General features: G+C 43.9%; 1 protein-coding gene across 4 annotated transcripts in view; it reads left to right on the forward strand.

Annotated features, from left to right (window-relative positions):
• The window catches only part of RELL1 (RELT like 1), a 76,523-nt gene that overhangs the window by 36,282 nt on the left and 24,170 nt on the right, over window positions 1–16,071 (forward strand). For 3 of the 4 annotated variants that reach the window (XR_009449792.1, XM_059673602.1, XM_059673591.1), the window contains exons 2-4: window positions 8,033–8,257; window positions 10,347–10,418; window positions 15,153–15,210. Coding sequence is in view for 3 of the 4 variants with exons in the window: in XM_059673602.1 (XP_059529585.1) it covers window positions 8,033–8,257; window positions 10,347–10,418; window positions 15,153–15,210 (355 nt within the window). In the remaining variant the exon portion in view is untranslated. Of the gene's footprint in view, window positions 1–6,891; window positions 6,962–8,032; window positions 8,258–10,346; window positions 10,419–15,152; window positions 15,211–16,071 lie in introns of those variants that run through there. The other variant, XM_059673611.1, reaches the window with a different exon arrangement.

Genomic DNA, 16,071 nt, shown 5'->3' on the forward strand with positions numbered 1-16,071 from the left:
ATTGGAGTCAGTTGCAAACACAAGTATTACTTGGAAACAAGCTAGAAAATGGCTTTTGATTTTTGTGGGATGACTTTTAGCCATTCCTTATACTTTTTCCTCAATTCCTTGCAGTCTTCAGTCTTTTTTGTTTCACATCTTCTTTTCTGACCTTCTCCATGGGATCTTGGCAAAACATGCGATGCATTCATAGTGACTCAGAATACACTAAAGCTAGTGTAGGTGATTAAATAAGCCTGTCTGGTCCAAGGAAAACCCCTTGGATTTTGATAAATGCTGTCTTTGTTGGACATTTTTTTCCTTGTAATGTTGTGGAAGGGCATCACATGCAGAGGCTACTGGAGATGAGGTGTGGGGCTTCTTTTTGGAGAGGCTGAGGGGACCCAGGTGAGCTGTGGGTTGGGAGTTGGAAGGGAGGTCGGAGATGGCGGACAAAGAGTAAAGTTTTGCAGTTCATCTCATAAACTGCTTTGAGTCTGGTGTTGGGCATTTTCAGAACATACTCTACTTCTTACTGTTCTAACTGGAACCCATTGTTTTGAAGTTTGGGGATCATTTAAGCTGTGAAGGGAAAGGAGAATATGAGAGCAAATGAGTATTCAATATTTTAACAGAAAAGTAGCTAAACGTTGAAATATTATTGGAAAAAAATAATTGAAATGTACCTTAAACAGACATTTGTGGTTGGATGGTGCTCTGTTACGAGCCCTGTTTTACATATTGTTAAACAAAAACCCTCCTGGCTGAAAGTTATTCTGAAAGAAAGGGTTTATTGAGCCAGAAAAACGACCAGGTCCTGGGGCATACAGCACCAGCAGCTGGGCTGGATGGAGAAGACAGACATGTCCACCGTCTTGGGGTTGCCGGGCGTCTTTTGGGGAAGAAAGATGCAGGTTGTTTTGAAAGATTGGTGGGTGAGAGGTAGGTGGGAGAAGGTGAAGCAGAGAAAGTTCTGGGATAGGTGACTGAGTCCCTAAGGAAGAAGTAGTTGATGCTTCTGGACCGGTTGTAGGCAACATCTGGAAAGTTCAGGCCTAAGCACGAGCATCTGGTGGTTTGTGTGTTTTAGATAAGAGCTGAAATAGCTGCCTGAAGGTTGTTTCAAAGGTGCAACATACATTCAGGAATGTGACCAGTCTTTTGTTGGCTTAAGCCTATGGCTCTGTTAATTGATTAACTTCCCTTGACTTCCTCCCCCCTCCTGCTATAGTGTAATTTAGGACATCTCAGAATTTTTCTCTTGCCACTGTGCAGACACGGAGGCTTTGAGAAGGAAGAGGAAGCAGGGTACCGGCAGGCAGGACCCAGACTGCCTGGTGTGAATCCAGGCACTGCTACTGAGTGTGTCCTTGGGAAGCTTGCTTTACCTTTCTGTGCCTCCTATTCTGTCTGTAACGTGGGTATCATACCACGAACTGTGCCACAGGGTTATGGTGGAGATTCAGTGCTTTGCATAGTGCTGGCTCATGAATGCTCCATACATTTGGTAGCTGTTGTTAGTAGTAACAAGAGTAATAAACTCTCTGCACCAAACTTCCCTCCCTTCTGGAACCTTCCCACCCCAAACTGTTCCTTTCCTTACTCTGGCTCAGCCTACTTTGTCTGAGCCTGCCTGCTTAATCCTTTATTGTCTTGGGCTTTGCAGTTCCCATGGCTCTCCCTGCATGGGTCAGCCCAATTGGAGACTTGGGGTGCACAGTTCACTGTGCCCCAGTGCCTTTGGAGTTTTTTTCACGGGCCTCTCCCATTCCTTCAGTCACTCTGGGTAGCCTCACTGAACCCACAAGCCCTCTTCTGCCCTGCCTGCTCTAGTTCTCAACAGATGCCATCTCTTATTATTATATGTTAAGAGAAAATAGAGGGTATTGGGCACCTGCTCCCTCAACTTCCTTATGCCCACTACACTGGACTCTAACTCAACACCCTGCTTCTGGAACAAGTGTCTTTTTCCCCCTAGTCAAGTGTTTAATCCGTCTCCTTCACGCGGAAATCATCCCTTCTGGCTTCTTCTAGGTTATCACTCCCTATTCCCTCTCACTCTCCCATTTGCTCTTTCTGCATGTCAATACCTGGGTTCAGCCGCTTAGAAACAACCACCACAACAAAGCTCCAAATCAAAATGCCTTCCCCTCCTCTACACCTTTCGCTCATACTTGGCACCTAGAAAGAGTGAACCGAGTCCCATCTGTATTTGTCAGCCCAGCGAGTCCCGCCTTACCTTACTCTATTGAAAACCTGCTCCCTCCAAGGCCACACGGGTCTCCCCTGCATTGTTTTTCCTTCCTACTTTATTTTTAAAATGTATTTATTCATTTTATGTATGTATGTATGTATTTATGTTAGGATTTTAAAGTTTATTTCAGGAAATGATAGACAAACAGGGAGTAAAATACAGCAAGGAGAAACTTAAAAAAAAAAAATTCCAAGTTGCTGCCTAAATTAGAAACTAAAGGTTTCCCACATGTTCTTAGAAATATCTGTGTGGCCTCATTTGCCTTAGTTCTACATTCTCTGTCTATAAAGATACTTCTTAGGTTCTTTTTCTTTTCGTTGTGGTAAGAACATTAGCATGCGATTTACCCTCTTCATAGATGTTGAAGCGCACACACCGTGTTGTTAACTATAGACAATGTTGACAGCAGATCTCTGGTACGTACTCATCTTGCATATCTGACACTTTATACCCACAGGAACAAAAACTTCCCACTTCCCCTCTCCCCCATATCTGGCAACCAGTGTTATATCCTCTGCTTCTAAAAGTTTAGCTATTTTAGTATCTTGTGTAAGCGGAATGAGGCCGTCTGTGTCCTTCTGTGACTGGTGTACTTCACTCAGCATAATGTCCTCCAGGTTCATCCTGTTGTCACCTGTGACAGGACTTCTTTCTTTTTTAAGGCTGACTAGGATTCGATTGTGTGTGTGCACCCCATTTTCTTTAACCATTTATTAACTGATGGGCATTTAGGTTGTTTCCATAGCGTGGCTATTGCACATAATGTTGCAATAAAGTGCAGATACCTCTTCAAGATCCTGTTTTCAGTTCTTTTGGATAAATACCCAGACACGGGACTGTTAGATCATATGGTAATTCTATTTTTAATTTGTGAGGAACCTCCATACTTCTTCCATAGCACCTACACCATTTTACATTTCCCTCTTATTTTAGTTCTCTCTTGCAGCATTTTACCTAGCCGACTTCTCATTCCTTTGAGAAACTCCTTCCTTTGTGTCCTAGGGTGGCCCCTGGCTTCTCTTCCTCTGCTTCCTCATGGAGTAGATCTAATTGCTCAATAGATATTTCCATCTCAATGTCCCCCTGTTTGCCTCTATCTCTACATGCTCAAAACCAAGCTCGTGATCCTGTCCTCTCCATGCCAAGTATATTAGTTTGCTAGAGCTGTAACAAAGTACCACAAAGTGGTGGCTTAAAATAGAGAAATGTATTGTCTCAGTTCTGGAGGCTAGAAATCCAAGATCAAGTTTGGCAGAGTTGTTTCCTTCTGAGGGCTGTGAGGAGGGATCAGTTTCATGCTTCTGATGGTTTGCTGGCAATCTTTAGCTTGTAGAAGCATCACCCCAATGTCTGCCTTTTTTGTTCACATGATGTTTTTTCTATGTGAATGTCTGTCTACACATTTCTCCAGTCATGTGGAATTAGGGTCCACTGTAATGACCAAAGATGCTTGAGGTTGGGACTTCAACCTATGAATTAGGAAGGTGGCAAGACTCAACCCATAACACCAAGCAAACTTTTTTTCAGATATTTCTAATTTCAGTGAATTAAACCAATGTCCACCATGCTGCTCAAGCAAAAATGTGGGCATCATCTGTGTCATGTCACTTGCTTGTATATTAACTAGGTTTCAGAGCTCACAAAAATTGGAGGCAAAATTTTGGAATAGGAACTATAGCATCCAATAAGTTTACAGAGAGGTCTGTGACTCCCACCTGGCTGACAACCTCTGCTCTATATCTTTCTTTTTTTAAAGCATTGACCACCTTGGTACAAAAGTAATATGTATGTACAAATTTTGGAAAATTACAGAAAAGCATACAAATAAAATTTTAAATTATCCTATTATCCACTTACCCAGAATCATTTCTTTGTATGTTTTATGCCTTTATGCATTTTTTTTCCTCTTTGGGTCATACTGTATGTAAGATTTTGAATCTAACTTATAAAATTCAACATTGGATCATAAGTGTTTTCTCATATCTTCATAAATAGTTTCAAATGATGCATTTTATTATATCAAATGGTAGACTATGATTGACTTAGGTATTTTCTTACTATCCCATTGTCAAACATGCAGATGCTGCCAATTTTTGACTTTTATAAAATAACTAGAGGCCTAGTTCATGAAATTTGTGCACAGGTGGGGTCCCTAGGCCTGGCTGGCGATCAGGACCAATCAGGGCCTTCCTTCCTGGTGGCTGGTGGCTGCCGGCTGCCAGCTGCCAGCTGGGGCCTGTCGACCAGGGGAGAGACTGCAGGAGGTTGGCTGTGGGAGTGCACTGACCACTGGAGGGCAGCTCCTGCGTTGAGCATCTGCCCCCTGGTGGTCAGTGCGCATCATAGTGACTGGCCGTTCTGGTTGTTTTGGCATTCGGGTCGCTTAGGCTTTTCTATATATAGATGCTGCAACAACCTTTGCTATTAATTTGGACTCAAATAATTTGTTCATAATTCAGATGCGCTTCAGCTGGCAGTGAAGGAGGAGGGTGGACACAGTGTCTTTAAGCAAATTATTAGTGTAAATTGAAGGAAAGCTAAACTTACCTATGTTAACAAATGATTTAGGCATTATCTGTGAATAGTTACTTATGATTTATAATTTATTCTTCATTGAATTGCTAAGGTAGATCACAATAGAATCTCCAGTCAACATTTTGCTTTTTAGTGATTCTTGACAGTCTATAATGAGCTGTCAAATGGAACTTTTGGAATGATGGAAATATTCTCTTTATCTGATCCATCCAATATGGTAGCCAATTAGCCACATGTGACTATTGAACACTTGAAATGTGGTAAGGGCAACCAAGGAACTAAATTTTTAATTTTATCTAATTTTAATTGTCTTAAATTTAAATAGCTATTTGTGGCTGGTGGTAACTATATTGGATAGTGCTGTTCCTGTCAAGACAATGACTAAACACTTCTATAGTGTTTTATCTTTTCTGAGACACTTTTACATGCTTTACTTATTAATATATTTAATCCTCACAATGACTCCATGAGGTAATCTTCCAGTTACTAGTGCTGTAGAACTAATTATCCCCAAGCTTAGTGATTTAAGACAATAGCACCATTTATTTTGCTTAGAAATCTACAGTTTGGGCAGAGTTCATCAGAAACAGCTCATCTTTGCTCCACAGAGCAGCAACTGGGGCTATAGGATCTACTTCTAAGATGACTCAGTTACATGATTGGTAAATTGCTGACTATTACTGGTTTCTCTCCTCAGGGCAGCTTGGGCTTCCTAACAGCATGGTGGCTGGGTTCCAAAAGCAAGTGTCCCAAGAGACAGGACTTAGAAGCTGACAAAGGATCACTTCCAGCATACTCTGTTGGGTAGGCAAAGCACAGAGTATGTGGGGGCCGAGTTTTGAAATCATCATAGAAAGGTACAGTCATTTCGACTCAGTTTTTCAGTTAAGGAAACTGAGGGCAGTATCTTAAATAACTTGCCCAACGTAACAAGCCTAGTAAGTGGCCAAGCTGTTATTTATTCCAGGCAGTCTTGACTTTGTAACCTTAGTGCCTATATTGCATTGCTCTGTAATTCAAGTCTCACTCATTTAGATCTATGTCTTCTCCAGTTTTTCATGGTAGAATAATTACCAGATTGTGACTGATACATGTTCATAAGTCACAAACACTGTAAATATGTAGTATTTGCAAGGGTTTGCTAGATGTCAAATTAATGATAAAGACACAGTTTCAACCACCTCATTCAGAAGGCGCTGTTTGGCTCCAATTTTCAACTCCTCTGCTTCCATCCCTGTCTCCTACTGCTCCCTAAAGAGAATGTATCACCTCCAGACTGGAACAGTATGATTCTGAGTAACACCCTCTCAGTCTTCGCATGCTGCCTGCTTCACCCACGCCTCGTGTATGGAATGTGTTAGTAAAAAGGAATAAATAAGTAAAACTTATGTAGAATTATAAAAGGAGTTAAAAGAATGTTTCTGTTTTTTTTCTGAACTTAAGGCTTGAGGCCAAACCCTCATGTAGGTGATATATTTGCGTATATTTAGTGTGTGTGTTCATCCATTCATTCATTCATTCATTATTGTGATTCTTGGAAGAAAAATGAATAAAAAACAGGTTGAAATATACAGGTTAAAAAATATACAGGTTACCTGAAATTCTCAAGGTTGCCTATAATGAATGCAGCTTTTTACTAACTTAAGAAACCAGCAATTTCTTTTCATGTTCAAGTTCAGAGATAATGGATATTTCCATGTGAAAAGAGAGGTGGCTTTGTTCTTTGCCCCCTGGTTTGCAAATTAGGCTCCTGTTTGGTAGTTTGCTGCAGTGATGAAATGTATCTGTCCCTGTGTAATCATTACAACACAGGTTCTTTTTTCACCAAAATACTCTTGAGAGCGCTTGAAATTAAATGTAACCAGCTTTCTGATTTCTGGGTATCTTAAGCAATATGTATGGATCTTTTTGATGTAGAAAACCTCACTTTATTACTTTATATTCTGAGTATTCCAAATGGTGAGACTTCATTTCTGTCAAAGCCCACATATTTTTTTAGTCCTCATCCTACCTGAACCCCTTTCTTTGATAATTCTCTTGCATTTTGTGTTTGAAAACTGGTACTTTGCTGGTTTTCTATACAGTTTGTTCTTTCTCTGTTATTTTAATTGGCCATTTCTTAGGTTACTTACTTCCCTATGAGGAGCTTAACTGACACCCTGCTGGCCTGCCCAGACATCCGGCTGCCCCGATGTGAGTCCAATATGTTTTGACACATCTAAAAGCATATTTCTCCTCCCCCACCCCCCAAAAGATGTTCCCTTCCCAGCTGCCCTATTTTTGAAGTCATAAAATAGGTACTCACTGTCATGTTTTTCTTCTGAAAATGGCATGTCTTCCATGGCATTCTCCGAATCTGCCATGACCTGCCCATGAGTTGACTTGTTTGATGGCTGTTTCCGGTGCTACCCTGCAAGCTCCAAGGTGGCACTGGCTAAGCCACGTTGTTTATCACTTTCTCTGTCCGGCTCCCAGCAGGGAGCTTGTCGCGTAAAGGGCATCCGTAAATGTTCATTTGGATCAGTGAATGAATAAACAAGTGCTTATGTTTTCACTTTTATGCTTGCACCCCTGGGCCAACATCTTAATGCCATCCTGGGTTTTCTCCCTTTTCATACTGTACACCTGTCAGTTTACTAAGTCCTAGGAAGCTCCTTGAGACAAGGTTCTTTGTTCTGCTTGCCCTGTGATATGGCACAGGTGCCCTGAATGGTGGCATGTGGTGAGCATTCCTGTGTCGCAGAAGTGGTTCTAAATGTCTCACATGTATTAATTTACTTCATCTTCGTAACAAGCGTAGAAGGGTGGGTAGGTACTATTAGTATGCCCATTTCACAGTGGAGCCGAAGCAGCGTTTTTGTCATCGGTCAGCGTCACACAGCTGCTAAGAGGTAGAGCCTGACCGTGAACCCACGTCTCCTGAGTCTGAGCCAGTAATACACCCAGTGATTATGTGTGTGCTCTGTGCTGGGCACTTCGCTCACTGGGCTTTTATTCCACGCTGTGTAGGTGCTCTTAGAGGTGAAGAAGCAGAGGATGGCTTGGAGAGGTTTTAAAAACATTATCTAGGGTGGGACCCAGTTCATGAGTAGCAGGAACAGGATGGGGCCCTCACCTGTGTGCCTGAACAGCCAGACCCACTAGTGTCTGGATGGCCATGGCTTTGGGCACAGACTCGGATTTAATGTGAACATTCCCCAAGTCGTGGGGTTCTCCTTGCTGCCTGCAGACATCTAACGCAGCCATGTGGGTTTCTTCCTACAGACAGTGGCGGCAGCCACACGCTGCACTCCAAAACAGAGACGACCCCGTCGCCCACTGACAGTGCTGGGAGTGGACACCCAGAATATATTGCGTATGTGCTTGTCCCCGTGTTCTTCATCATGGGGCTCTTTGGCGTCCTCATCTGCCACCTGCTTAAGAAGAAAGGCTATCGTTGTACTACAGAAGCTGAGCAAGATGCAGAGGAGGAAAAGGTTGAAAAGATAGGTGAGTGCTGTGGATTCTTTTTATGGGAGTGTGGATGATTTTTAAGAAAATAGTCATACACACACACACACACACACACACACACACACACACATATTCCATCCCTGTGAGGCAAGATGATGCATGCTAACCGCAGGTGGTATAGTAAGCGTCAGTGTAGATGACACCATAATAACACCTACCGTTTTAAACTTGGCTTTCATTTATTAAATACTTACCAGGTAATTACTCTTACTTGCCTTGTGGTCTTGGGCAAGTTACATATGCTTTGAATCTCTGCTATGTATAATTTAACTGAAATTTAATTTAAATTAATTTAATTAAAATTTTTTTTTTTTAAAATATATTTTATTGATTTTTTACAGAGAGGAAGGGAGAGAGATAGAGAGCCAGAAACATCAATGAGAGAGAAACATCGATCAGCCGCCTCCTGCACATCTCCCACTGGGGATGTGCCCACAACCCAGGTACATGCCCTTGACTGGAATCGAACCCGGGACCCTTCAGTCCGCAGGCCGACGCTCTATCCACTGAGCCAAACCGGTCTCGGCAATTTAATTAAAATTTTAATTCATTTATATGAGTATAGTAATCTCTACCTCAAAGGATTATTGTGAAACTTAGAGAGAAGATGATGGGATGTGGGACACAGAAGGCCACTCTGTAAATATTAACTCTCTCTACTATTATTGAATTAGATTCTAATTTAAATGATGGGAAAGTCAGTGGATCTCACCATTTGGGGGGTATTACTTTGACTAAGGGAGCTCTGTGTTAAATCTAGGAGATTGGAGTTTATGATGTTTAAATTAGTGATTGTATGAATAGTGCAGTATAAGAAGGGCAAACTAGTGTCTTAGCATTAACTTTAGGGCAGCTCACCTTTCCCTCTTAACGAGGAGTTGTTGGGTGGTATTTAGAAACACCTAAGAGGTGAAGTTCTGTTTTCTCCATGGATGTTCTTTCTAACCATCCGTTAGGGATGCTTCCTAACTTGAGTCTTGGGGAGTCTAGATAACTCTCCATGTCCCTTTCAGCTTCTCAAAGGGCAGTTTTTGCAGAAGGTGACATTTGCAGTAAGTAGGTCACCCTTCAAGCCAGCCCAAGGGTGGAGTGGGGGGAAGCTTCCTCATTCCTTGCCAGCTTCCCGGCCTGTTGGTTTTTCCCACCCCCACTGACCTTTGAGGCAGAGAAAGAACTCGGCTGCAGGATGAGTCATGAGCAAGCTTATGAGCAAATCAGAGCTGGGTGTTTGTCAGCAGACAGCGGAGCCTCCCACCTTCTCCTTCCTAGACACTCTGCAGGTGGGCTTAGCAGTCAGCATTTGCACGGGCCACCAGACACGCATCCTCACGGAGCAGCATCCTCATGGAGGAAGCGTCTGTGCTGGAGAAGGCACTTCTCCAGGTTCGTGCTCTGTGAACTGCCATGGAGTGTTTCAGCCCTCCTCTTCCTTGTTTATTGAAACAAATTATACAGACCAGTTTCAGAGTAGAGGTTTAATTTTTTTTTTTTTCAAAGACTATCACCTATACAGTCTCCCAGAGTAAACTGATTTTGTGGGCAAATAACCATGGCCAAAATTAAGATCATCTGGAAGTGTATTTAAAAGAAAGGAGAGTCTTATAAACATGGATGAATATTACATTACCCAATTAAAAACACACAAATTAAAACCCTACAGTTCCACTGCAATTAAAATAATCCAAGAATAATTTTTTCCCTTTCAATTAACTTTTTTCCATTTCCCCTAAGGGTTTAACACACTGTTGAGAGAGAAATAATAGTGGTATGGACTGATATCAACGCATGAAGTGGTTGTCTTGGAAAGCGGGTGGGTGTTTGGACTTGAGACGAGACTGATGGACCACTGCGATGCTCTTCACGTCCAGTGGAAGCAGAGAGTCGCTGCGTGCTCTGCCTCAGGCAGTCGGGGCTGAAAGAGGGGAGCCTGGGTGCCCCGCACCCTGGGTGATCGGCTGAGCTTCTGAAGACTGTTCAGTGAGGTCTCGGGCTCTAAGACGGAATTTCTCATCGACTAGATGCAGGTGACCAATTGTAACATCGTTCCCTCCCCTTCCTCTTTCAGAGTTGAATGACAGTATGAATGAAAATAGCGACACTGTGGGGCGGATTGTCCACTACATCATGAAGAATGAAGGTATGTTTTAGTGTCCCGCAGCAGTCCAGTGTTCCCATGTTTATTAAGAACCTGCTCGGAAGAGTCAGGATTTGTATGGCCTCTCCTGTCGATTTTCTGAAGTTATTGGCAGCACCTTTTACCGAAGCTCAGCTTCCAGTGTTGTCCAACCATGAACAGTTCAAATAAGTGAGCTTTCTAAGAACCAGTTGGCCTCAGGGCTGCAGAGTCAGGCCTGGAGGTGGCAGCTTACCTTCACATCCTGGCCTCACCTCTCAATCTGGGGAGAATTACCTCAGTTCCCCTCTGTAATAACAACACTTACCTGGTAGCATTGTTGTGACATACTGCACATTAAGTACGTAGTATAATAAGCACTCAAATATTATCTACTCCTTTCTTGTGCTTTATGTGAAATACACATAACGTGAAATTTACCATTATATCCACGTTAAAGTGCCTAATTCATTGGCATTAGGTACATTCACAGTGTTGTACAACCATCACCAGTCTCTAGTTCTAGAACTTCTTCACCCCAGACTGAAGCTCTGTGCCCATTAAGCAGTTACCCCTCGCAAGCTTTATCCCCCTTCCCTACCACCTGCTGGCCACCGCTACTCTGATTTCTGTCTTTGTGCATTTGTCTGTTCTGTGATCATTCTTAAATGTGCAAACTTTTAAAATGTTTAACCTTTATGGATTTAAGCATTTCCCGCCTCTGAAATGTATTCTAAACCACCATCTTCTTTCATGGCCGGTTAATTTAATCATGATCAGATACAATAGGGTCATCACCATAGGATGATTCTGTGCCCTCGGCAACTTTTGAGGTTTGTGCATCTCCTTGCCCACATACCCAATGGTTGCAGATCCTCATACTTTAGATTTTTACGAGGATTGAAAATAAAACATTCTCTGTGGGCACTGTCTTTGCCTGTCAGTGCTGACTCACATGGTGTGCATTGATGCAGCTGAGCCATTTGTCCGGAAGGTGAAATGCCTCTGTATGGCCCAGTAAATGCCTGCTCTTCTGCCCCAGCCTTTCCCTGGAGAACCTCAACCTGCACCTCTTCTCTATCAGCAAGAGCTGCTGCCCGGCCCAGGCAGTTGGTCACTGTTTTTGACTTAGAGAAACAGCCATTCCATAGGATTCAGGATAATTTTCATTGTTCTTTACGGTGTGTGCTTCATGTATTTGGTATAGATCTAGGTGCTTTATGTGTATAATTTCATTTAATCCTCAAAATATCTCTAAAGTTAGCTTTATATCCATTTTATAGATGAAGATGTGAAGGCTCCAGGTAGTTGAGTTCACGTGGTTCATGAGCAGCCTAGTCCTACCTGGGTCTCTCTCAAGTGTAGCTTTCATTTTCTGTAAAACCAGACTTAGTGGAATGGCTTTTAAAAGAAGATCAAAAAAGACCAGAACGCTTGGATTTTGAGCTGTCTTCCAGAGATCTTCCTTCAGGGAACAGTATTTGGCGATGCTATTCTTAACACTCAATGGTGCATACTTCCTTCACATAGAAAAGTGGTTTGTAATTTGCACAAGAAATACACAAACATGTTCTCGGCATAGAAGCTTCAGCCGTCACAGAAGTGCCAGTGAGGTGTGGACAGCCCCTTCATTGCTCCCGTGCCTGTGGCTGTGGGGAGCTTGGAGGCCTCTGGGCTTCGGAGAGCGGAAGCAGCTCCTCAATTAGTGAGTACTGGACGAGGCGCTGAATCGATTGAGGTTGGTCACCTGTGGAAACTTCGCCAGGGGCTGAAGTTCGTAGGTATGACTTCACAGTGCGCCTGAAGGTTGGCTGCATGCCAGGCCTGTTCTAAGGGCTTTTCAGGGACTAGTAACTCTGTGATTCAGGTACTTTCTTGCCATTTTACAGGTGAGAGACCGAGGCCCCTAGTGCTTAACTAACTTGCTGGGAAGTGGCAGAGCTGGGCTTGGAACCCTAGCATCTCATCTGACTCCAGAGTCTATACTTAACCACTTGCAGTTACTGCCTCCTTTGTAGTTCACATAGGGATGGTAAACTTCTTTCTTTGAAAGGGTTAAAGTATACAGCTGGGGTAGTTTGTAAAACGCTAGAAACATTAAAGCATTGAAGCCTCAGAACTACCTGATGAGGTAGGCCCGTTTTGCAGATGAGGTAGCTGAGACTCAGAGGGTAAGAAACTTGCCCACGGGCCGCAACCAGTGTGGCAGGATGGTGCCTGCAGGGAGCCCTTCTTCTGATTACAGCAGCCAGGAGCATCTGGGCCCCTGGAGCAGACGTTCTGTATCATTTCCTTACCTCCCACACTCAAGGGCAAATTGGTCTGTTCTTTTAGTTTTTAATTATGTCCTGTCCTTTTGGAGAATAGCCTTTTTGTTTCAGCTGTGGTAATTCCCAGTAGGTATGTCAGGGTAATACCAAGGCTCTGTTTTCTGTCTGATTCTTTTTTTTTTTTTTATTAATATGTCTTTTTTGATTTTTTTTTTTTAAGAGAGAGAGGAAGGGGTAGGGATAGAGAGATGGAAACATAGAACATCATCAGTTGGCTCCCTCTTGCACACCCCCTGCTGGGGATCGAGCCCGAAACCCTGGCATGTGCCCTGACGTGGAATTGAACCACAGTGACCTCTTGGTTCCTGGGTCGACACTCAACCGTTGAGCCACACTGGCCAGACTCTATCTGATTCTTTACCCTCCTCCCCTGTCAGTGCCTTCATCTGTCTGTCTGTGAGAATGGGTGGGGACCCTGGTCCTTTGTGTAGCACTGGTCCTTCTTGGCTACAAGGAGACATCTGATCTCCCAGGACATCCCTTTCCTGCCGTGGCCCCTCCAGCTTCCAGCCTGTTCCCAAACCACAGCCGGGTGGTTACTTACATACTCTGGTCTCTTACCAGTTATAAGCCAGCTTTTCCAGTTTGCCTTTGAGATTTAAATTCTCTATAGAACAAATTTATTTTTATTTTCCTTTGTCTCTGTCATTAAAAGACTCTGAACTTAACTATCAGTTTAGACCTCTCTGTTGGTGTTATGTTTATAATTCTTTTTCACTGTAAGCACACCATAGCATAATCTTTAACATTGGGGGGGGAAAAAAGGAGTAAAATTAAGTGTGATTCATCCAGTACCATTTCCCCCATTTATTTAGGTTTACTTTGTCTATATTTACGCATTTTAAACCATTTGTAATCATGATGTATGATGAGTCTTCCTCTTTGCATTTCTAATTTGGCTAACGGGGTAGTATTTCCCCTGTGCTCATGGTGACGGTCTTGTTTATGGCTTAAACATATCATGGCTTGAATGTTGCAAATCAGGTTACTCTAGATAAGGATCTCTGAAGGATTCATTTCTCAGCTGACCTGAGCACTGATTATTTTCCTCCTAATCTCAAGTCCTGGATTAGCTAGAGTGTTACCTTTAAGTTTTCTTTCAAGTGAGGCTGAATTGAGGAGTGTTTGCGAGGTCATTGGGGTGTTTTTCATTATGGAGTTTGCAAAGTACCTGCCACTCCATAGCTGAGCTCCTCTTGCAGGCCCTTTCATGGTCTGATAGAATAACAATGAAGAGTATTGTGATTATTCTCCATGTGCCCCTGACCATTCACAGGAGGCAGAGGGATTCCTTTGTGAAATTCTTACCACAATTTATATTATGGCTAAAAGGATTCCTTTACAAACTCTGTAGGTCTCTGAAACTTGCTGAAATGGTTATGCAAACATCCTGTCAACTATTGAACTATTAATCATTGGGTAGAGACCTGGACGAGTGGGAAGACCATCAGGTGAAAGAGTCAGGTAGACCAGTTGGTATCCACGCCTGTCGCTGTGCCCGTGTGACTCTGGCCAGCCAGTGACAGACTTTAGGCCTCAGTCTCTGTATTTGTAAAATGGGGTGATAATTCTGTCAGGGTTGTCGGGAGAGTCAAACATGGTGAGGTCTGGAAAGCTTTTGGCCAGGGACTAGCACATACCAGGTACTCTCATTTGGCTGATGGCAATAGTAGTTCTTACTTGGGAAAGTTGCCTTGATTGTAAGGGAAAAAGCTGAAGAGAGTAGTGGTGGGAGAGGAAATGACCTCCCTTTTTCCCTCCCTCCCTCCCTCCCTCCCTCCCTCCCTCCCTTCCATTCTCTCTGAAAAGCAATGGAAAAAAATTAACATTAGGAGTGTAATGTAACTTAGTCCATGCTAGGTAAGTTGTATGTGTGACCAACACAAAGTTTTAAGCGATCTGGCTTGTGTGGTTAAGGATGCAGAGGCAAGCCAAACGACCCACCTGGAAAATTATATTACGCGTGGGATTTTATGTGGGATGCACTTGAAACGACATGGCAGGGTTGAGAGGTTATTATTTGGGCACATAGAAGTCATTAGCACACAGGTCTCCTAAGACATACGTGTTCTTACATACTCAGCAAAGTGAGCTGGATGCGGTGGAGCATGTCTGCGTTCCCTGCGGTTTGAGAGGAGGGGGCAGTGTCTTCTGTGTCACACTGGGTGATGGGTAGGGAACAGCTCTCCGTTGGAGCTGCTTCCTCTGTCGATTCTCCATCACTCATCCTCAGTTCCCGCCTGGGGAAAGGTATTGGCAGGTGGCACCCTGTCCTGGGGTTCCCTCCCTTCTCCGGGGCCCCAGGGCCTCATCTGAGAACTGAATGAGCTCTGTCAGGAGTTATTCCAACAGCTTTTCTGATGTGATAATTCTGTGATTACTCCTCTTTCTCGTGCTATCCTAATTCTTTACATTTATTCCCCCTTAGCAAATGCGGATGTGCTAAAGGCCATGGTAGCAGATAACAGCATCGGTGATCCTGAGAGGTGAGTGCTCCTCCCCAGCTGTGGGCATTTTCTTCAGTGTGTGCCAGAGCAGGTTTCCCAGCTTTGGCACTGGTGACACTGGACCAGATAGTTGTTTGCTGTGAGGAAGGTCCTCTGCTTTGGGGTGTTTGACAACATTCCTGGCCTCTGCTCACTGGATGCCAGTGTCCCCCTCCCTCCAGAATGTCCGGGCACATTGTGTCCCCTGGAGGCAGAGGCACCCAGGGAGAACTGCTGTGGGAGAGAATGGTGATGGAGAAAGTGGCAGCCTTGGGGTGGGGGTGGGGGCCTGGGTAGGGTCTCACCTCCAGGACTTACTAAGCATCTTCTTGGGGAAGTTACCTGACTGCTCCGAGGTCAAGTTTCATCTCCTATAAGATGGAGATGACCACTGCACCCACTTCATTGGGTTATTATAATGAATACGAAAGACTTCCATGACTCCTCCCTAATTAATTACAGGACTGTATTTCTGTATAATTTCTATATTGCCGGGGTCCAACCCCAGCGGGTCCAGGGGTCCCCAAAGGTGTGGACGGAGTCGGTGAAGAAGGAATGACATGGAGACAGCGTTCAGTTGATCAGCAACCTAGCCAGGATCTCTAGCCCAGATCTCCAGAGAGGTTCTGCTTCGGATCTCCAGCGAGGTTCTGTAGCCATGTTCCCTCGCTAGGTTCTCCAGCCAGGTTCTGTCCAGGCTCTCCAGTCAGGTTCAGTGTCCAGGTTCCAGTCAGGTTCTCCTGCCAATCTCTGTAGTCAGGTTCAGTCCAGGATCCCTTGCCATGTTCTCCCGCTAGGCTCTGTCTCTAGGCTCCGAGGCCAGTCCCTCTCCAGGATCCTCCGGCATGCTCTCTCCAGCAA

The sequence above is a fragment of the Myotis daubentonii genome, chromosome 1 (assembly GCF_963259705.1).
Source record: "Myotis daubentonii chromosome 1, mMyoDau2.1, whole genome shotgun sequence".
NCBI lineage: Eukaryota > Metazoa > Chordata > Mammalia > Chiroptera > Vespertilionidae > Myotis > Myotis daubentonii.